The sequence below is a fragment of the Leptonotus elevatus genome, chromosome 17 (genome assembly GCF_054856555.1).
Source record: "Leptonotus elevatus isolate MCC_2025b chromosome 17, RoL_Lele_1.0, whole genome shotgun sequence".
In the NCBI taxonomy this organism is placed as follows: domain Eukaryota; kingdom Metazoa; phylum Chordata; class Actinopteri; order Syngnathiformes; family Syngnathidae; genus Leptonotus; species Leptonotus elevatus.
The window spans coordinates 8,524,828-8,547,747 of NC_141255.1; the positions used below are offsets into that span (position 1 = coordinate 8,524,828).

The window sequence follows — 22,920 nt, forward strand, 5'->3', positions numbered from 1 at the left end:
GCATAAATAGAATACTGAGCCAAAAATCCTATTTTAATGAATTATTGCTAAACCCCATTTTTAATCTATTTCATTTTGTTTATATTTTACTATCTATCTTAAATAAAAACGCATTTAAACCATTTGTTTGTTTCACTTTTGGACTGCCCCCGCCCACCCAGATCACCAGCCAATAGGATCGAACCATGAGTTTTGAATACTGAGCCTTGCGGCGATTGGCCAAACAGGGAGAGGACGGACAAGGTGACGCGCAGACGTTACGTTGTCATGGTTACCGTCAATGTCGCTTTGTTCAGACTGCCTTATGCGCGTTCATGTCAAGAGGTGGAGCGTTCACGACACCGCCGCACATGGAGGACACTTAAATCACGACACGAATGCATTGTTTGGAATAACTGCCCCTAAAAGACAGGGTATCCGTGGCGTAAAAATGTCCAATTGGGGTGTTTAAAAGCTGCGTGGATTTTTTTTCTTTCTTGTAGCCTTCAGCATCGTACAAGGTAAATATAAAAAGTTCGGCAGCGTTCGTAACAGATAGTAGTAAAGTAGTAGTTGCTGCGGGAGTCGCTAATGTCTGTGACTACGGGCTGTAAAACGCAAAACAGAAAGCAAGAAAAAACCCAATCTCTTCCTGCGGTTTACTTGCAACATGTTTCAAATGTGTGCCATTTAAAAAAAAAAAAAAAAAAAAAAAGTGACCGAAAACCAAACGTCTGGTTGTCATTAAACTACTCTTGTTTAGGGGGAGAGCCAGCTGGCACTCTGCTCCGGAGGAGGATATAAAAGCCTTCTGTGCGTTTATCCTTGACAGATAATAACTCACCCAAACCGGACAGACTTGGATCTCTTACTTACTATGCAATCATTTGAACGTGATATTTGATTATTATTTATTAGAAGTTCTAGTATGAATGTAACTTGAACACGTTTTTCAATAGAAACTGAAAAAAAGCACTGATATCATAAATCCTTCAGTAACATTTGACTAGTCTTAATTGTATGAAATTGTAAAAAGATGTTAACCACTGTTGAGTGGGTCACGGTGTACTCGCCTTTCAGGGTTTTGGGTTAGAGTTTATAGCGTTGGTGTTACGGGTTGTGGGTGTAGATTTGAGGTTGGTGTTTGGCAGGGGCGTGCAGCGGGGCTAACGAGGGAGTGTTTGCGAAACTCTGGTGTCCAGGTTCAGATCAAGAGTTTGGGGTTAGTGTTCTGTTAGAATTGTAAGCATGGCTGGACTGTCCATCTGGCATACAGGGCAGATACCCGGTGGGCTGGCCTCTTTTGGGGCCGATGCAGTGCTTTTTAATTATTATTTTACCATTTTACCCCAAGAAACTGGCCCAGAATTTAGAGGGTACCAGTCCATTAATCCATTTCGAATATAGATAGCAAACTGAAACATCATCAATAACCATCAGTGGCAGAACTGCGTGTTCGTCGGGCTGGGCCGGCGTGCCTAAATCAAAATGCAAGGGCCGATTTTTTTGTACCAGTCCAGCCCTGGTCCTAAGGGTCAATTGTGAGGATCAATAACACTTTTGGTTAACAGTTGAAACTCACAATCTTTTCACCACAGTTTTAACTGTCCTTGTCTTTTTGTGCAACCGTAGTATGACAACAACACAATAGTGTTGGCAACCAAGATGAGGATCCAGAGACAACCGGAAGGTGCAAGGAGACGCCTGGATTTAAGCGCATCCGGCGAGCTGCGACGCGTGGAGGTCCACCGTGGTCGGACAGGCTACGGCTTCACCATCTCGGGACAGTGGCCATGTTTGTTGAGCAGCATCCTGGAGGGAAGTCCCGCCGACCTGGTGGGACTCAAACAAGGCGACGGCATCATGGCGATCAACGGCGCCGACGTGTCTACCGCTTTGCATGAGACCGTGGTGCAGATGATTGGTCGCTGCATCGGACCGCTACGCTTGGTCGTGCACACCGAAGGCCGTGTCATCGGGAACCCCATCTTACATGACGAAAAGTTTTTAATAAGCCCCAAAAAGGCGGGCGTCCTCCGCACCATCTCACATGATTCAACCAACTCCGACAACTGGCGCCACATGCTCGCTAGCAAGCAGAGGCCACTGTCAGAGCCGGATATGTCCCAGTGGTCCAAACGGCGGAGCGCCGAAACACAAGAGCCAAAGAATGAACGCCATTCAGTTTTTACAGACAGCGAGGAAGCTAATACAGACTGGAGCATTTTAAACATGACCTTGGTGGTGGGCTACCTCAGCTCCACAGAGCTGATTTTGAATACGGCGCAATCGGAGGACGACGGCTTAAAGGCCATTCGGGAGCGAATACGCCAGCTGGGCACGGAGCAGGATACCCACACGCTGGTCGTGATGAAGATCACGTTTGACTGCATACGACTTTGCGACGACATGGGAGCCATTTTAGCGGCCTTTCCCACTGAGAACCTAGTCCTTGGGGCTGTTTGCGCCGAGGACCCTCGTTTTTTTTGCCTGGTGACCACCGCGCACATTATCAATGGCTGTGCTCTACAAGACTCTCCGCTGAGAGCTTCCTGCCATGTTTTTTTCATTGACCCAGCGCTGGGAAACCACGAGGAGCACGCAGGCATCGCCGGGCGCTTCGGTTTCGACTGCACCCCCGATCCGGACACCTCCAGTTGCCTGGAATTCCCCCAGGCTCCGCCAGATGTCCTTCATTTTGTCACGGTCTTGTACAGCGACATGGGAGACGGAGTGGAGAGGCTTAGAGTCAAACTGGACGCGGAGGCTCAGCAGCAAGCCAAGGAGAACGTCCAACATGGGAGTACTAATAGTATCGGAGACAGCGGAATTGACAACGCCTCACCCCCTGAGGAGAGAGCCGCCAGGGATTTCCCTTCTGTAATCCAAAACCACCCTGGGGTCCTCCTCCCCACCTGTCCGTGGGATAATCCCACATCCCCAGATCATATCCCGAGAAACCTCTACAATAATGGCCAAAGGTATCATCCAGAGAACAGTGGCAGCACACACTCCCTTTCTGAGTCGCTACCCGGGCCCGATTCTCTCACCGACTTTTACGGAGGGCCCCCGCCTCGGCTCAAGTTCCAGTTTAAGCCCCCACCTCCTCTTCACTTTTTGGGTAACAAAAATAGCCTCTCAGAAGAGCTTCTTCAGGGCAGCCAACGCTGGTTCTCAAAGCCAAAGTGGCCCAAAACCCTCAGTGGTGACCCAGAGCCTCGGGTGACATGGAACAACGACAACAACCGGTTAGCTGGCATCGGCCTGGGTGCCGGCACACAGAACCTGCCACCCGCCATGAGCCAGATTCCCTCAGACCGGTATCGGTCTGCCGAGATCCTCCCGATGATGCCCCCCAAAGAGGAATGGACCCAAGCGTTTGTCCACCGGAAGAATGAGCGTGGGAAAAATGTGAGTTACCCCTTTAAATTACAAGACCATTTTTTACATATCATAACACTATAAAGAAGTTGGAATTTTAAGAAAAATCAAAAAAATGTTTTTACTTATTTAACTTTTACTTTCTTTGGGTAGAATGACTTTTTATGCAACCGTTTTCTTGTCATATGAGAAAGCTGGCTTCTAAAGTGTTGTTATACTTAATCATGCCCACAAGATGTAGCTGTGGATCTACTTAGCAAAACACACCTCATGTGATGACTTTCTCTTAACAGCAATCTGGTCCCACTACATCACAGATTTTTCTGTTCAAAATTTAAAAAAAATTGTGTTAAAATAAGTTTATAATGTGTCCACAAATGTGTTTAAATACATTTTAATGTAATTATATTGTGAAGGAGGGGCATATTGAAGCTTAAGCTACATTAAAAATATTTTAAATGTCTCTCTTATCGGTGCTAGGTCTGGAACGTAACTATCTTGATGAACAGGAGATCACTGTATACTTAATTGAATTAAAGAAAATATATGATTTGTCCTCTGACAGGGCTCCAGGTTTTGGGGCTTGGGTGTGCTTCGTGCCTCCAAACGCCGCTCTTCAAAGCGTCTTAGCCTGGCCCGGTCTCTGGACGACCTCGAGGTAAGCTTTGCATTTACTGTGCATGGTGACAGACCACCACAACAAACTGAGAATTGCTTTTGATGCCCAAAACATTTATTCACGGATATACAACTAAGAAACGCGCCTGAATCGACACTGACCCACTCGCATGACTCGAGTTTAATATCAGTGGCTTTTTTACATAGCATTCACCATTCACTCCATTAAGTGTGTCAACCTTTCTTACAAATGCAACACACTTTTGCACAGTGATATTGGGTGTTGTTCCTGGTATCTGCCGGAGCCATCCACCCAGCTTGTGGGTTATTGTCCCAGTGCCCAGATCACCACTGCTGCCTTTCCCCACCAATATTTGTCCTAGTTTTTTCTTCTGTCCTTGGTATTTCTGCACCTTTTCATGCTCCTTTTTCCAGATGTTGCTATCAATTGGGATTGCTGCTTCTATCACAACTGCTATCTTCTGATCTTTATCCGCCACTATCTTTCACCAGTTTGTGAGTCTGGATCTGAAAGTCCCATGATCTGAAAGTCCCATAAGATCTCGGTGGTACATGTTGGTGGAGTGTCTTTCCATGACAGCCCATCTGGCTCCTTCTCCTTAGCGGGCTTCTGTTGTCTGAGGCACCCACTAAGCAGTTCCTCCCTGGGGGGCATCATCTTGATGTATTCATGGAGGAGAAAAGAAGCAAGAAGAGATGTATACACACATACATAAATGTTTGGGGCTTAAACTTGTTCTACTTGGAACAAATTTTCTTCTCAAATCCAAACTCCGAAGTGATTCATTACCATCATTTACTGGCGTGTCTTCATCATTACAGTAATGTAGAAGCGTGAATTTCACTGACAAGCTGGGAAAGACCCCCTTCCAAGCCTACCTTTTGAAACCATACTTGACGAATATATTCGTCTGTGGCAGTAAACGGTTGGATTCTAGTTGACAAAATAAACTATAATGTACTGTAATGCATGTGGCCAAGGGGAGCCACAGTCGCCGATGCATTACAACACACAAATATGAAATGACAACACTGTGTGCTGCTGTAGGCTAAAACTCACACCTATTCACTTGCATGCATACAGCTCCTGACCTCACTGACTAGGCCTCGCCCCTTAAAGGCACACATCCAACACACCAATACTACAGTAAGTACTATAATTACACTTTCTAAAACCAGTTCGTCTTTAAATACGCTTATGTTTTTATACATTGCAGTGCTATTTCTTTTATGGGAAAATAAATTTTAGTTTTAGTGTGGCTGGAACAGGAAGAAATTCTTTCCGGCATTCCTGTCCTAGTTGCTTTGCACCCTTGTCGCTCATTAGACACGACTGACTTTTTTCCCCCGTGGCGCCTGTGGGCGTCGAAGGGAAGGCATGAAGAAGACACGGAGGCGGGATGTGGGAGGTAAACAGAGAGGAGGAATCTGCCGCGACCAAAGAAAGAGAGAGAGAGAGAGAGGGAGGTAGAGCGAGAGTCACGGTACGAGTCTCCCAGTCACTGTTGGGATTTTGGGCTCTCCCGCACGTCCAGCTTCCGCGAATGGACCCGTTTCCGTGCCATACATGGAGCCCACCATTACCCTCAACTCTGTAAGTCCTCTCATCTCGCTGGCTTTGTGCACTGCTGCGGAATGTTTCTCGTCATTGGTCGCGTATCGGGTCGGGCCATCTATTGTTGTAAAAATGCAAAGTGATCAAGTTGATCATTTTTATGTGAACAGCCAAAAGATGACTTTTCTTTCCGATGTTTTACCCGTGTATGTTTTGTGTGGGCATGATAAAAAAAAATGTCACTGCCGTCTTCCACCAAAGACAGAATATTATTTTTCTGAGTGGGTGTCTATTTGGGATGCGGCGTTTAAGTGGCAATTAATTGGAGTATGGCCTCTAATAGAACATGGACAGTGATTTCTGACCAATTCTGCAGGTACAGCGTTATTTGTTTTTTGTCTTCTATTAAAGGAAATTACTGCATATCTGTTTTGAAGTAAAGCACTTTTTATTTAAGTGGACTTGGCAAATGATTGGGCCACAGCATCTATAAGAATGGAAATCATTAATTGAGGACGTACCGCCTGTTGTCTGGTTTGGAGTGAGATGTCTTTGGCAATTAATTATTTTGGGTATGGCTCCGATAGATGCCCACGATGAGAGGAAATATGGCAGTTGTCTCTTTTGGGGTGTATTCCTGTAGACCCGGTGATAATTTAATTGGTTTATGACTATTGTAAGAGGAAATATCATCAGCAAATTTTTGGGTGTAAGGCATTTGTTAATTAGGAGGACCTGGCAAAAAGGGTAAGGCTTCTATAGGAACGGAGCCAACTTGTTAGAAAGTAGTCTGTTTGTGATGTGGTGTTTTTGTATTCAAGTGGATCTGGCAAATTATTGGGGCACGACTTCATTTAGAGCGGGGCTAGGAAATATGGTATTTTGAACAGTGCACAGCACACCTCTTTTGTCTGTTGATGTTAAGCGGGCGTTTAGATGGAAAAATAAGTTGCCGTTCAGTTGTGTGAATCTGGCGGCACAGGCGGAACACAACAAACTTTTGACTGTCAGCAAAAGGTGTTGTCGGGCAAACGCTGCCAGAGGAGAAGACATTTTCTCACCGCTTTCATTTTGCCTTCTGCTGGCCACGTGCTGTGCGTCTGAATATGCGACAGCCAAATAAGCCGAGGAGCAGATGTGATTGCGGTTGCCGAGTTCATTCTCTGACCGACTGACCGCCGCTGGAAATCTCGCGTTGCCATGACATCATCTGCAAAGACAACCATGGAGGATTTCTAAATGCTCGACACTCAATCACGCAATAGCGGTGCTATCTCTTGAAATTCCACTTTCAAATTTACAGTTGCCACCTCCACTTATTTTTTTCGGAGGCATCTGAAGATTGGTGTGTCAGTTGGGGGAATGAACGTTTAAAAAAAATGTTTTATTCAAGTTGATTCATTGGCCACTATTAATGGAAATAATGTTAACTGTCTGTTTTGAGTGTAGTGTATTTTTATTCAAGTGGATCTAGCAAACAATTTATTGTGGCATGGCTTCTATAAGAATGGAGCCTACTAAAATAAAAAACACTGTCTATTTAGGGTTTGGTGTTTGTTTTCAATGGACGTGGCGATTGAAATATAACATGGCTTCTACAGACCACAATTAAAGGACATCCTGCACACCGTGGTGTATGACATTTGTTATTCATGTGAACGCAAAAATTAATTGATTGGGGCAAGTCTTTTATTAGAACGTAGCCTACTATTACAGCAAATAGTGCCAGCTGTTTAGTTGGGGTGTTTGCTTTTTTATTCAAATGGGCCTGGTGTTTAATCAGGGCATGGCTTTTATCATTTTGCTATTGTGGATGTTAGAATGAATCTGTCCTTCTAAAGGAATAAAGATGAAGCTATTTTTATGAGTGCCTTTTTTTCAAGCAGCTCAGCTTCCCTGCATGACCAAAGCGATTAGATGTCAGAACGTAAACTCAGGAAGTGAACGATCACCCTCGCCCTCGCATCACGCCGAGTGTGCCCACGCTGAGCTTTGTTGTGAGATGGGAAAACGGGGGCAAGAGTCACCAGGCTAATTATACGTGTCAGGTTTCAAGCTCGGAAAGTCCATTTGGGGTGTTTTTTGTGAGAGCGGAATAGCAGTGTGAGGGTGTGGTCACGTCTTATGTGGTTGCCCTCTAGGCTCAAGCGAGCGCAGGCCGTTCTTTTTGATAATACATTCTGAGGGGAGGGGCTTTTATGGAGTCGGGCGTTCATTTTACATATTGCATTACTTCCCCCATCAGCCCTCTACAGCAGGGCAACCTACAGCCTGTGGGTCAACATTCCCAAAAAATAAAATAAAACCTTAATTGCATGACTTTCTTCTTGTAGCTTTTTCTGTACTTGGCCTGTGAAAATGTTATTGTCATGAAATGTAAATTGTGTTTCTATCATAAAATTTTATCTTTATTTTCCAAAAATGTTTTCCTTTTACTGTTCAGATTTTTTTCTCTCGTAATATTCCTTAGATCTAATAATTTTTCCTGATCAAACTTATTCCTGTAATACGTTCCGTGTATTTCCAAATCAATTCTGATTATATACAAACTGCAAATTCAGATTTTTGTTGCCTCTAACTAAAGCTTTATTTAAACAAAAAATACGTTTTTCCGTTTAAATGTTCTTTTAAATGACTTCATTCTTATTATTTAAAATGTTTTATTGAAACTTTTTTTTTCTTTCCTTCATACGATTTTTTTTGTGGTCACAATATTGCCATCTTTTTTTTCCTGGTAAAACTGCCGTGTTTGGTCTCATAATAATTGCAACTCTATCTGCGTAATATTCCGATTTTTCTCCTGACCATTTTTTTCCACCACGGAGACTTTATTCTCATACAAATTTCAATCTCTTCACCGTAAAATGGGGATTTACCACGCCTAACACATGACATTCGCCATCGTTAGCAACACTCTTTCCTTGCGTTGGAAGGAAATCTCTCCTCTCTTATCAGTCGCTCGCCGCACCCTGTCGCTCCCTCTCCTCCAAAAGGAATTCGCTTTGATGTTATTTTCGTTTGTCATCCATAGCAGATAACTGCGATTATCTTAATATGTAATTAGGCATCTTGTGACAAGCAAAGCGTCACATGAAACCCATTTGTTACTGTGGCATGCCAACAAAAATAACTGCTCCACTCTCCACTTGTTCATAAAGGTGGTTTTCTCCTATGTTCTATTGTGACTTTTTTCTCTCATAAACTATTGACTTTTGTTCTTAAAAACTGGCACGACACTCACGTAAGATTCAATTTATTGATTTCATAGCTTCATTTTTGTAGTGGCAATGATATAGCTTATGTATGAGCTGGCCCAAGACATAATCAAACATGCTTAGAGCCCCGCAAGGTGTTCTGGCTAGTTCCAGGTCACGTATTGTGTTCTCACCGCTACCCTTGCGTCGCTATGTATCAGGTGGCTTCATGTTAGCGTGACTTTTTTTGTAGGTTTGATGGTAGAAAAGGTCTCTCGCAAGTTCTTGGTCACGTTGGTGGCTACAGATTAACTTGACTGTTTTTAAAGGGTTGACCATACCACACGGTTCTCGGAAATTACTTAGTGGCGTCACATGTTCATATCCTTACGCTTGTATTGCGATGCTAGAAGGCTCCAAATCAGAATTGTTCATTAATAGCTGTTGGTAACATTTTGAATATAAAATGTGCAACTTTTTAACGTGATGTAAAATAACACAAAAAATTACCAGTTGGAGTGATCCCCATCGCAAACTTTGACGTTTGATTCAACAGGAGTCATATGGTTTCAATTTATCCCGACTGTGTTTTTCTTCTTTTTCAAGCGAGACCAGAGTACTAAAAGGAAGGGGGGCATTGTGGTTTTGTCAAGGGAAAGAAGGGGGGCTTATGATTCCTTCTCGACAATGTTGGAGAGACTGTATGTATCGTCGGTCGGGTTTCCATGGCAACTGCTGCCGAATGAGGAAACCACCCCCTCCACCCCCTTCTTCTTCTTAGTCCAGTGCTATGTCAAATTTCAGGGTTTTTCCCCCTCCCTCTCTTTCCTTGACTTGTACAGACATGGTTGGCCTGGCTTTGGGTGGGGAATGTTCAGGTATGCGCGCGTCTACTTTGTCTTAGGTGCTGCTCGCCGAGCAGTCAAGGGAACAATGAGTCTCAAAAAGAGACTTTCCTTCAAGAGGACGTGGAACTTCAACACCGTAAGTAGGTTTTTTTCCCCTGCGGTTGCAAACTCCTTTTTTCGTTCGAGTCAGCTTTTTTTCGGATCTCTTTGTGGCTCATCCCTTGCTTGGGAACAGCTGTTTGAAGTAGTGGGGGCTTGTGGTTATTTGTGTCACTTTTTCGGTGACTGTGGATACATGCTCATCTGGTTTTTAATACCAACAGCATGCCTCAACAAGCTCAAAGGAAATACTAAGCTACTCTTCCAGAGGCGCTAACCAGTGACAATATCATAGAGGTTCACTTATTTGCATCGGTATTAGTTTGTTTTTGTCAGGGTCTCGCGCGTTCCTTCGACATGTGGTGTCCAGGTACGCTAGACTCAGCAACCACAGAAATGTTGGAAGTGCGTTTACCAACCAAAGTCAACGCAGTACCCGATCGACACAGGCTAACTGAGAGTTAACTCATTTGGTGGACTTTCTTTGTGTGGTGGGGAAAATCTAAAGAGAAGCAGTCCCCCTTTCTGCAGCCACCCACTGTGGACCAACTTGTCATCCAAGGCGTCAAGAGGAAGGGAGTGTGTGTGTGCAAGGGGTGATAGTGTGCCTGGGTCATTGCTTAGGGGACAAGGATGGTTGCGTGTGTGGTCCCTCATGAATACGTAGACTTTGTAGCCTCCGTAAGTTGGAAGTATTTACTGCGCTTGCCACATTTTCGACGGGCCATCAAGTGACTTTAAGCTGTCCTATCATTGGATTTGTAAATAACATGATATGAAATTCGAAAACACGAAAAAGTGATTATATCAACAGCCTACTGCTTTTCACCGGATGCTCCATTCCTACAATTGGATGTCTTTTTACATTTGTCATCTCAGTAGGTACATGCTTCACAAGTTCAGAACATTTGCTTCAAAAGCAAACATAACGTCACAAAGTGTGATGTCTTTCTTCCTCAAAACCCATAACAGTCACTATGTAGTTACGGTCTGAGGTTTTGGTTGTTTTTAGCTCCAAAGCGACACGCAGATGGTCAGTCTGTGTTCTCCTGCTTCTGTTTTTTCGCTTTAACGTTGCCACTCCACACACATGGTGGCTACCGCGGAAGGTGGGGCGGGGGGCGGTTCCTGGGTGTCTACTACACGGGGTTGAACACGGGCAGCTGGAGGGTTGTAAAGAGGCTACGACAGACAATTAGCGGTTTAGTGGGTTGCGTCTGATGGAGCTTTCACATGTGGTCACAAACCCAAAAACGGAACAAAACGTCACGATCGGGGCTCAGACGGCACGATGGCCACGACATGTCTGAGCCTCTGCTGTGGCTCGTCGACAATGTTGAAAACAACATATTGAGTCTCAAATCTTGGTTTTTAGTCTTGCTACCACCCTTGTGCTTGCATCAGGTTTCAAGGTGCGTTCATGTTAGCGTGACTTAAGGCAGCCATGCCTTAAAAACAGGCCTGGATTCAAATTAAGGCGGAAAATCCAGATTGCCAAACAAAATACTGAATTCCTTGCTTTCATTCCAAACATCCAACAGTTTTTCTGAAATGACGGTGACCAAAACAAAATTCTGGATTTGCCTGGACATACGTAACACAGTTTGCATGTCATTGTCTACCCCATTAACGAAGATGGCACCAGCTCATTGAACTGACATACGTAGGGCTCGTACATATTACAGCTACATTCAGCGAAATAGTGAGTGTGTATTTTTAATAATTTTACTTAAAAAAATAACTAGGTGGCTCCATGTCAGCTAGACTCTTTCTCAAAGATTTCCATCAATTCCCTGGTTGTAAATAAAACAAATGATATGTCAAACAATCTGGACTGTCTTCAGTAAAGTATGGCTAGAAAAAAGCTGCTCCTCTGTATCACAACAAATGCCAGTGGCGGTTTTTCAAAACAATCGCACTGAAACCGTGACAAACATTATTTATTGACTGGAGCCAAGGCATGTACTCCCAAAAAGTTAAGAGTTTGAGTGAAATTTCAAGATGAATACAAAAATACACAGCAAACTTTACAGGAGGCGCTTATTTTTTTACAATCTAACATTTGAATGCACATGGGACAATTTTTCATTTTTGTCAGCACTTTACACAAATTGCTGTTCTCTAACAAAGAACTCAATTGCAAATTTGAAAATTTCCCGGGATGTCTTCTTCCATGCCTTTTTGTGTGTCTTCTAGTCTCTCTATCTTTTTAGAAAATGTCAAGGCACACCAACAAGCAAATGTTGGCTACACAGATTCATGATGCACCTTCAGCCTTGTAGTGGGAGAAACAATGATGCATTATTTGAAGTAATTACATAAGTTTGACTACATGGGGGTCTGCTCCTACTTGTTGAGGGCATCTCCATGTGCACATAAAAGCACTCAATGGTGCTATTAGCAAGTGAATGGAGGACCATTAGAGCCCTGATGGCCCCTCTTTTGAGAATGCTTAGCTTTTAGGGCTCTGAGGATCACATCAAACAAGGCGGGGTGGCTCCTACACTCCCCGCCCTCCTCCCTGCGGAGGTGTGAACAACTGTTAAAGGGGCCATCCTTCCACCCCCTCGTACAAATTAACACCAATCTCCACGAGCGAGAGTGTTGAGATGCCTGGAGACGCTGCTATCCACTCACTCTGCAGGAGGTCATGACAGCAGCCTCTCACTAATGTCTGCCTTTGTTCTCTTTCAGTCGGCGGCTTCTTCGGACGGCGGTGAGTACAGCACTTTTATTTGGAGCCTATTACGTCTGCCTTGTTGATTTGGTCTCACATTTGTCAAATGACCATTTTGTGATCGCTGGAGTTCAAAATTCCAAGCAAAAACAACTGTGCAAGACTGAGTGAAATTTTGATGATCACTCTTGTGACTACAAATTCTCAGACAAAAATGTTATTGTGGCCACATTATAGACATAAAGTGCGCACATACTGGAGCTTCATAGATCATCCTCCAATTTGAAAGCAATAAAACAATATTCACTTGAACAAGATTAAAAAGAAGCTTGTCACTGATAATTGTCAGTCTCATGCGTGTTTTGAACCTTGCAGATTACAGTGGCGTGCAGTTGCAGGGATGCTGCAGCCACAGCAGCCTGAACAGTAACGGCAGCCTTCCGGGAAGCCACCGGGGACTTCCGGAACAACGCGTGGCCAGCTGGGCCGCCTGCTTCGAGCGCCTTCTCCAGGACCCGGTGGGCGTCCGCTACTTTTCGGTACGCCCACAAAGTGCTCTACCTCCCCCGCTTCTTTCATCAGCATGACAACGCTATTCAAATGAAGATTTAGTGTGGAAATTAGGATTTCCATTGGCCAACAAAATAGCAACTCTACAAAGGAACGATAGAGTGCCTTTGCTGGTTTACAGAAATGTAGACCTAAAATCCAACAAATTGCATCCACAACAGCTGTAAAGCAGAATTTTAAAACCACATCTCACAAAGCAAGGCAGTGCACTGATTTTGGGTCACAATCAACAAAATACTGCCAAACGCTCATCAAGCTCAATTGTGCTGTGGAACAGATTTGACCCCTTCTGTCGCCAGCGTAATCAATAAAGCAAAATTGCAAAAGAAAGTTAAATTTCAACAGGCACTTGGAACTCAAATAAGAAGTTGTCATTTACGTCTCTACAGGAATTTCTCAAGAAAGAATTTAGTGAGGAGAATATCTTGTTCTGGCAAGCCTGCGAATACTTCAGTCATGTTCCTGCGACTGACAAAAAACAGGTAAGTCCGCCAAATGTCGCCACCTTGCCGTGTTCTCAAAGATGACCCGACGTGTGTTTCCCGTAGCTGTCCCAGAGAGCTGGCGAGATCTACAACAGCTTCCTGTCCAGCAAGGCAACCATGCCGGTCAACATCGACAGCCAAGCTCAGCTGGCTGACGACGTCCTCACGTCCCCGATGCCCGACATGTTCAAGACGCAGCAGCTGCAGGTACAGCTTTTGTGATTTAAAAAAATACAAGCCGATTTTGGGTTCAAAATGAATGAAATCCTAAAGTGAATTTGCCCACCATGACCGGCCTTATTCTAGTACAGTGGAACTAATTTTCTCCTCTGTGCAAAAATACAGCATGCCCTTCTTTCGCTAGCCCAAAAGGCCTAATTTGCCCTGCGTATTCCCATTTGCAGATCTTCAACCTGATGAAGTTTGACAGCTACTCCCGTTTTCTCAAGTCTTCCCTCTACAAGGAGTGCATGCGTGCTGAGGTGGATGGCCTTCCCTTGCCGGATCCCTACCAGATCCCCTGCAGTCCCGCGCCATCCAAACACAGCGCCAGCTCGGACCGCTCCACGCTTTCCACTCCCAAGAAGGTCCTTTTTTTTCCCCGCGGCCTTTTGAAGAACAAAAACTCCAATTGGTTGAGCTGATGTCGTCTTTTGTCGGCATACCTTGCAGGACGGCCGGAAGCAGCGTTCCGGGAGGTCGCTCAACGAGGACAGTAGAGAAGAGAGCGCCGACAAAAAACGTGGGATTTTCTTCTCATGGTCACGCAATCGGAGCTTTGGCAAGGGTCCCAAAAAGAAGGACATTGCCGACATTAACCTCGGTAAGTGTAACGCACAACTTCAAAGAAGTTTTTTTTCTCCTTTTCCTCTAAAGGGGGGTTTCTTCTGATTCTGTGCAGACTATTGGGGTAGTAACGGCCGAAGGGAGTCCCAGGGCTCCTTGTCTTCCAGTACCAGCCTGGAGATGGCCACTTCCTGCTCTTCTGGCAAGATAGACGTAAGATTCCACTGGACAGATCACCATGGCAACACACAGAGTCCACTTTTTTTCTTTCGTTCTTCTTGTTTGCTAGCCCACTCATAATTTTTTTTTTGGCACACATTTCGAAGAAACAAACTCGCATAGTATAAGAAAGACATGCATCTACCACTGTAGTTCGAATGTATGACATGTCAGTCGATGAGGAGACGTTAAATGAGGGAAATTACTTAGGCTGGCCGTAATTTGCATGTCATGTCAGCAGGTAAACTGATTCAAAAATGGACGTGGTTGAAATTCATACAGTTAAAATGATCGTTGAGGAGACTGCTAATATTACTTTAATATAAATGTTCCTTTGACGGTAAAAGTTAGGAAGTAACCCGGTGCCTAATCTTTTCAAGCAAACTGGTCTGTAGTATAGCAGGGATGGCAAAACTGTTTTCAGTTTCCTCATTCTAAAAACAGTTGGGTCAAAAATAACCCAAATTGGTTCAAAAAGGAACCAACTCAACTTTTTGGGTTATTCAATTAACCCAAAAAGTTGGGTCAAATGAATCACACGCAAAACAACCCCAAAATTTGGCTGCCTTTTGGATTATTTATTTAACTTTTACCAACTTTTTGGGTTAAAAAATTCAAAAAGTTTGGTCGGTTCATTTTTCACCCAATTCAATTGTTGTTTTGTGGGTTATTCATTTGACCCAACTTTTGGGAAAAATTGAATAACCCACAAAACAACCCAACAAACCAAGTTGCTTTGTGGGTTATTATTTAGTATGGTCCAACGGTTTGAATTAAATAATTCAAAAAATTGGGTCAGTTCATATTTGACCAAATTCAGTTGTGTTATTTAATGAACCCAAAAAGTTGGGTAAAACTAATAAACCAAAAAACAAGCCAAAATAAAGGGTTGTTTTGTGGATTATTAATTTAGTTTGTTTAATAACTCAAACAGTTGAGTTGGTCCATTTTTTTACCTAATTTGGGTTATTTTTTAACCAACCGTTTTTTAGAGTGCTGAAGCCTGAAAACATTAAACCTCCAAAATGGTTTTCTACTCACTTGTAGTCAGACAATCGGCACTCAGTGGGTGTATGGGAGCGCTCCCCGAAACATTGCAGTTTGACGCTGCCCGACGGCTCCTGCTCCTCCATCACCCTTCGGCCAGGCTCCTCTATTCGGGACGTCCTCCAAGTTCTTTGTCACAGCATCCATGTCAACGTGGCGGCGGTGGATCTCTTCCTGGTGGGAGGTGAAAAGGTGACCAAATCAAGTCCAGGACGAATGAAACACACAAACAAAAAATATTTTTGAAAGGTAACGATGAATAAAAATTATTATTACTTTTTTGAATTAAAGCCTTTAGTGTTGGACCAAGACTGCATGACCCTCAGCTCGCGAGATCTGCGACTGGAGAAGAGGACCTTGTTTCGGTGCGAACCGTCACCATGACGACACGTTTCGCGTGCATGTTCGCTGCATGTGACCGTGACGATTGTGTTCTCCTCTCTCCTTTCAGACTGGACCTGGTGCCCATTAACCGCTCAGTGGGGCTGAAAGCCAAACCCACCAAGCCAGTCGCTGAAGTCTTACGCCCCGTGGTAGCCAAGTATGGCCTCCTGCTCAATGATCTGGTGGTGAAAATAGTAAGTTGTGTGGTCTCGGAGTGCCACAGGGTGGAGTACCAGGGCTACAATTATTCCTCGTCACCCATGGGGTTTATTTGAGTCCTGTGGCTTTCTACTTTTACCCCATGTTCTACCAGCAGTTCAAATGCGTCATTTGCTTTGTTGTAGAGTGGCCAGACGGAACCTTTAGACTTGGGAGCCCCCATATCCAGTCTGGACGGCCTCCGCATTGTGCTGGAGCGCATTGACCCGGCCTCAGCCAAAGGTACGGCGCTTTACCTTCTGTCAAATAGTGGGAACCTCTGTCATACTATGTAAAAGAAAAACATATACATTAGTATTATTATTTGTTAAAATAGATCAAAAGAATAGATATGATTTCAAATGCTACCCTGCAGATAATTAAAGAAAAATACCATATCTTGTAGAAAAATATAGTGTATATCACAAAAATACAGTTTTAATTGGCTTGAATAGACTCAAATAGAAAGGTCTCACATGCAGTTTGTCGTCCACAGACGCATCCAAGAGCTCCCTCAAAAGTCAACCGCCTATCAGGAGTCTTTCGGCAACAGTAAGTCTACGCCGTCTGCTTCCGCGTTGGCTGGGTGCCGTCTCCATTCACCCGCATTAACAACCGGGCCCATGCGACGAGCGGGTGTTTCCTCTTCACCTTAACGCGGCTAACTAACTGACTCGCATCCTTGCGACGCGGCGGACGGCGGCAAAGGACGCCGTCCCCTAACAGCGTTATCATTGTTGCGTCTGCAGGGAGATGAGAGGTCAACAGCGCCAAAGGAGTTTTGCGGGCGAGCAGGTGGACCGGACTTGGCACTCCCTGGCGAAAAAAGAAAACAGAAAAAGATTAATATAGATGAAGCCGAAGGTAAACCTCCCTTGTTTCATCTCTCAATGCTCAGCTGTGCTTTGCCGCCGAAGCAGGGATCACAAACTCAATTTCAGTCACACAAATCAAAATGGCAGACTTACCTCTTTATTATGGGTGTACTCATGTCCGAATTTCATGTCGGTAAGTCAGACGGGATGAGACCTTGTGGAGGCAAGGATTTACGAGACTTTTTGTTTTTATGGTGAGACCACGCACAGGGAACTAAACTCAAATGTTTAGCAATTAATTGTAATTTCATATAAATGCCACAAGGTAGCGCAAAGCATTTTTTTTCTTATTCAGTAAGCAATAAAGCTCCTCCCCTAAAGTTTTTACATTAGACATAACAGGTTACAGGTTAGATAAAAATCAGCCTTTCGGTTTCCCCATATTCTCTTGTATGACTGGCTTTAGGTGGATACAAGCATTCTGCCATCTAGTGGAAAAGCATGTAATTGTTCTGCTTGTTACCAGATGATCTCTCACAACACAATGAGGGATCACTTGGCTAGTACATGTGATCAAAATCTCGAAGAGGAGTTTGCTTTTGAAGGACTGAAATGACTGCTCGAAAGCAACATGGTAGACTTCCCTCGCCTTTTCAAAGCCTGACTTTGGTCTCTGGGGTCGCTTCCTGGCTTATCTGCATGCCAAATGTCTCCATCTAGAAGCTGCTCGCCTGATTGCCAAACTAACGCAAATCAAACTGTTATTTTCCCTGTAGAATTCTTCGAGATGCTAAGCCGGGCGCAAAGCACCCGGGCCAACGACCAACGCGGACTACTGACCAAAGAGGACTTGGTGCTTCCCGATTTCTTACGTCTGGTCCCCCTTCCTGCTTGTCCCCCCTCGGACCCAGCGTGCTCCACACCGGACTCTCTGAAGCAAAGCCGCGAGAACGGCGGCTACCCTCGAGGACCGCTGGCCTCGGGCCTCCGTTCCGAGAGTCTGGACTCCTCCCTCGGACACTCCGGAGCCAGGCGGTGCCTGTTGCCCCCGTCTCGCCACTCGCCCTTTGGCTCCCACTTGTCCCCTATCCCGCGCCCCCCGGAGCCCCGGTCGAGCCTCCGCACCGTGGAGGAGGACGCTCACACCGACTTGACCCTGATGGGGGAGGGCGACATCAACAGCCCCAACAGCACGCTGCTGCCCGCATCTCCGTCACCCATGCCATCCCTGGAGGGAAGCCTGCCCGAGGCCAACTTCACTCCGCCACCGCCACCCTGCCCTCACCCTCAAGACGCGGACGCAAAGTCCACTCCAGGTACTGCGTAGTACACCAGAGCTCCCGTTTCCATTCCATGATTTCCCCACCTCGTGCACTTTAATAGATTTTGATTCTCTCTGTTTGTTCATCCGTTGATTAAAACAGACACTTGTAAATATTTGGTCAGGAATTTGGATTTTTGGCTGTACAATTTTGGAAAATAAGTTGGGAATTTTGTGTCAGTTATGGAATGTCATCGCACAGCAGTAGGATGTGGAAGATTTCCCCCCACAAGCAACTAAAAGGATGCAGGATTACATTCCAAAATAGCACAGTTCTTCCAAATTATTTTCTATGTTGTCAGGAAGCAGAATCGGGAGCGATGAAATGAGTGTGTCGGAGAAATAGCGCCGCTAATGGTTGTGATTCTGTATCTGTCTTTGGACTTGTCAATCAACTGTGTACCCGTCATTTAATCCATGGAATAAAAGCTCCAATCGGATGTGATGCTCATTTTTCTTTGATCCGCCTCCGCATGCCTTCTCTGTTTTTGCCTGGTGGCGTCGTCCTCATCATCTCCTTTTGGTGTTGCTGCATGCGCTTCTTGACGGCACGGGGGTGTGAATAATGATGTGTGCTTGCTTGGCTTCTATCGCTAGCGTCTTTCGAGCTGTGTGGTGTAGGTGGTGGTTACTTTTAGGGTGGCGCATTGTGGATTGTCTGCAAAGGCTTGATAGGACGCCATCTTCGGTTTTGGCTTATGAGGGCGTATTATAGTAGGCGATAGGGATGCCATGATATTGGATTTGACTTGCTGCCTATGCCGCCACAACTTTCCTGTCCGTCTGTTTCCACAACCTAATTTTCAATTCAACATTCTTCCCCATAGGAAACAATGGAAATGAAACCTAAATACCATAAAGAACAGTTAACAGAGATGCCAAACTATTTCCTGGCACTGTCTAGTGCAAACCAGTGGTATCATGTACCACTTAAAAAAAAAAAAACTTGGCTCTTCAAGTACCACCATCATGACCAACTTTTATAAACAGTAGTGGAGTAGGCTTATGTGTTCAACAAAAAAACGATACAGTGGTTTCATTCCTAAAAAGTATATTTAATATTATTGTAAAAGCACTCTAACATTATGCGCAGTTTGAAAATTAACACTGCGCTCACATATAGGAAATTACAACTATAATAAAAATACAACACACGTAAAAAGTTAAATAGATTGTACCTTCAATGGTAACAAAAAAGTTGTAAATTATTAAATATAACTGTATTGTACTATTAAGTTAAATACAACACTTACTTTATAAATGTACTGCACAAGATGAAAAAAAAAAGAGTGAGCCACTGTAAGTATGCATTATGAACATTTAATTGAATGATTCTTCCCATTCCCCAACACTTTGAGAATTACTGCTGTAAGCAATCTGATTGGACGCTGGGGAATCTTCCCGCAGACCACGGCAGTTAAACGCTGAGAACATGCGCCTCCGAATCACAATACCAATTCCAACACTTACTCTGACCTCACCTGCGTGTGCTCAAAATGGCTGCCATACTGTTGGTTGCTGAGCGCCTATGCCTGATTCTTCCCGCTGCCGCTGGGCGCCATGGTAACCTCATCCGGCTGCTTCCAAAGTGTCACCTCTGATTTCTAGCCCTTCTTCTCTCTATTTTGAAACAAACATATAATAATAATGATGATGATAATAATAATAATAACATTCCAAGAAAAACAATGGACTTCGTTTTGGATCCAAATACACAATAACTTCTATGGTAATGTCCTACAGTGACACGAATGCTAATAGATATTACTGTTATACTGTATATTTATACAAAATTCTAAATACATTTGGGCTTTTTTTTATCCTGTGATAGACAGGCATCCGTTTTTTTGCCCACAAGAGGGAGCCATCGCACAGACGAACCTATTCACCATGAACCCAGCTCCACTATTAGCTTGGTGCAGGAAAGTACAGAAGAAATAATGAATTAATACAATAAATGAAAAAAAAAAAAAAATATATATATATATATATATATATAATACTAAAAATGCATTCATGAAATACATATATCTAACTACTGGTAAATATATATATATATATATTCTCCCAAAACTGCCCTGGAACAAAAACTAAAGAAAACATAAAAGAACAAACAATATAAAAAATACCAATTATGTCTTGGAGTCACCGCATGGAGAATATTGAGAAACTATGATTAATTGTATGGAAGTGTCAGAATTGCAGCACTACATACCAGCGTCAACACATCATTTCCTGGTGCGGTTGTTACCCAATCCCACTGCATTGTGTCACCTTTTTTTTTTTTTTTTTTATTCCTTGAAGGAGGTCAGCTGTTGGAGCTCGGAGGCGGTGTTTACATCAGCACTGAAGCGGCACTGAATCACTGACTGTTTAACTGATTCCCAGGGGAAAATATTTCTTTTACGGCAGCTGGCCACAATTGCAATTACAACTACAAAAGTCGTGTCAAGCACATTTTCCCTACACTTTTTGTCCTATTTTGAATTTGAGGAGAGTAAAAATAGTACCGTTTAAAAAAAATAAAATTGCTAACTGATGACAAATGAAGACCAAAACCACTTGTTCTTTTGGAATAAGAGTCGGCCAAAAATGTTATACAGTTCAAACCGTTACTTTCTGCCAATTTTTGTCAAATTCTGAATTCCCAATAAGAGTAAAAATAGCACCTAAAAAAAAAAGTTTTTAAATGCATCGTTAACTGATGATGAAAGTTATAGGCTGGTCCTTCTTTTGGAACATAAACAACACCAAGTTTAGCAGATAAATGTTCACACATTTTTACGTATTGTGTTCGTTTCAGTTAAATAACTATTAACTAGTAAGAGCGAGTGCTTTATGTATCAAATACTTTTTTTTTAGATCAATAAATATTTCAAATAGCATGTTTCTTTTTATCCAGAGTATTTGTTCAACTGCTTCTATCAGAGCCATTGAAGGCTCAATAACAAGCAGTTGTAAGATGGAAGCATTGAGGCTTGTCCTTCATTTCCAGCTTCATAGAAGAGCTCAGTGAGCTAGTGGTGTCCGCCCTGAGACTGGGAGGTCGTGGGTTCAGTCCCCGGCCGGTTCATAGCAAAGACTATAAAAATGGGACCCATTTGCCAGCCTACTTGATATTCAGCATTAATTGGGGGGTTAGATCACCAAATGATTCCTGAGCGCGGCTCCTGCTGCTGCTCAGGAGATGGGTCAAATTCGGAGAACGAATTTCGCCCCACTTAGGTGGGTGTGACAATTAGTCGTACTTTGATTTGGAAATAGCATCACTAAACGGGCCAGCAATGGTCTGAAATCTGAAGTTTTGAGTTTCTTCCAGTTAAGTTTGTTTAGTTGAAATTTCTGATTTTTTTTAAGGCATTTTCTTAAGACCATGTATAGATTGTTTGCAAGTTTATTTTTTAAATTTATCATAAACTTTAAAAAAATATATATCATTTTGTTTGCTTTCTTTTGTTGTTTTCACCTGTAAAGGTTAGCTTAAGTGTTCCTTCTTTTCCGTTTTCAGGCACCAACTGCGGCGCCAACACTCCTGGCGAGAAAGAAGCTTCGGCGCAAGAAGTGATGGACGTGGAGGGGGTGCACCTGGAGGAGGGCGCGCCGCCTGAGACCCCTCGCGAGGACGAATCGGAGCTCAGCCTGAGCTTCCAGGGCTACGTGGCCGAGCTGCGCCACTGCCAGAGCCGGATGAGGAATGCCCAGCAGATGCCTCAGGCCGCCGTTTGCCCAGATGAGCCAGACTGCAAGGCGGACCTCTTTAAGGCCACTGTGGTCTAACCGGCCCCAACAAGCCCCCCCACCCCCGTGAATACACTGCTGCACTTTGAAAGCCCCAAAGGAAGGAGTCGAACAACTCTGCATGTACAAAGCCGTCAACGCCTCCCCTCCATGAAATGATAGCAATTGTAAATTGGAATTCTGGTGTTTTGGTACGTTTGGTCGGTATAGTTTTGTGTTTTTGGTATACAGTAGCTTGAACTTTCTATTACCAGGTATTGTTCTAATTTGGATTTTGACCATTATTTTTGTTTTTTGTTTTTTATCTGGTATTTTCTCAACCATCCAAGGAAATTATTAGTTGTTTTATTTTAAATTACATTTGACAATTCTATTACCAGCAAAGGAAAAATGGCAACTTCTAACATAGTAAAAAAAAAAATTGGGGGGTCGGTGTATTCGTTTATTTTATTTAGTATGTCCCTCTGAGGACTTTATCAAAACCCTGGTATTGTTCTGATTTGGATTTTGAACATGATTATTATTATTTTATTTGGTATTTTCTCAACCATCCAATGAAATTATTAGTTGTTTTATTTTAAATTACATTTGACAGGATCAACTTTTCAACCATATTTGCTCCCTTTTTTTCCTTCCCAAATATTTTGTTTTCAAAATTTTACTTTTATTTGAAACCAAAACATAAAATTTTTAGGATCAACAAAGAAAATCCTCCTTTGTGCTTCCTGATGGCTGAATATTTCCTGTGCTTTCTGCTTCTGTGGTTGAAGTTGTCGATTAAAAAGAAAATCTTCAATGGCTGTCATTCCTCTTTGAGTTGTTTGTAAACTGACAACTTCCTCCCTGCTGCGTTGAAAATTGAGTGGTGCAGCCGTCTCTTTGTATGGTGAGCTTGTTAGCATCTGGGCCAGGCCATGATGACAGCTGGTGGAAATTAGGAGGTTGGATAATGGGATGTTTTTTTTTCTTTTTTTTTCTTGACACA

The 22,920-nt window shown here is 43.5% G+C and overlaps 1 protein-coding gene and 1 long non-coding RNA gene across 3 annotated transcripts in view; one reads left to right on the top strand and one right to left on the bottom strand.

The window, feature by feature from the left end:
* Positions 1-22,920, bottom strand: part of LOC147159660 (uncharacterized) — a 66,239-nt gene that overhangs the window by 5,565 nt on the left and 37,754 nt on the right. For both annotated transcript variants that reach the window (XR_015090541.1, XR_015090540.1), the window contains exons 10-13: positions 19,679-19,817; positions 16,538-16,877; positions 15,756-16,349; positions 15,474-15,653 (exon numbers count right to left, since the gene is read on the bottom strand). This is a non-coding gene — a long non-coding RNA (uncharacterized LOC147159660). The remainder of the gene's footprint in view (positions 1-15,473; positions 15,654-15,755; positions 16,350-16,537; positions 16,878-19,678; positions 19,818-22,920) is intronic.
* On the top strand, positions 313-22,735 carry rgs12a (regulator of G protein signaling 12a). Its single transcript, XM_086059797.1, has 18 exons — positions 313-500; positions 1,612-3,390; positions 3,926-4,018; positions 12,390-12,411; positions 12,748-12,911; positions 13,332-13,424; positions 13,491-13,634; positions 13,832-14,014; positions 14,100-14,250; positions 14,329-14,426; positions 15,480-15,671; positions 15,771-15,844; positions 15,931-16,057; positions 16,208-16,304; positions 16,558-16,613; positions 16,811-16,925; positions 17,653-18,192; positions 21,706-22,735. Exons 2-18 carry the CDS (start codon positions 1,645-1,647, stop codon positions 21,972-21,974), a joined length of 4,164 nt encoding a protein of 1,387 aa, XP_085915923.1. The 5' UTR covers positions 313-500; positions 1,612-1,644; the 3' UTR covers positions 21,975-22,735.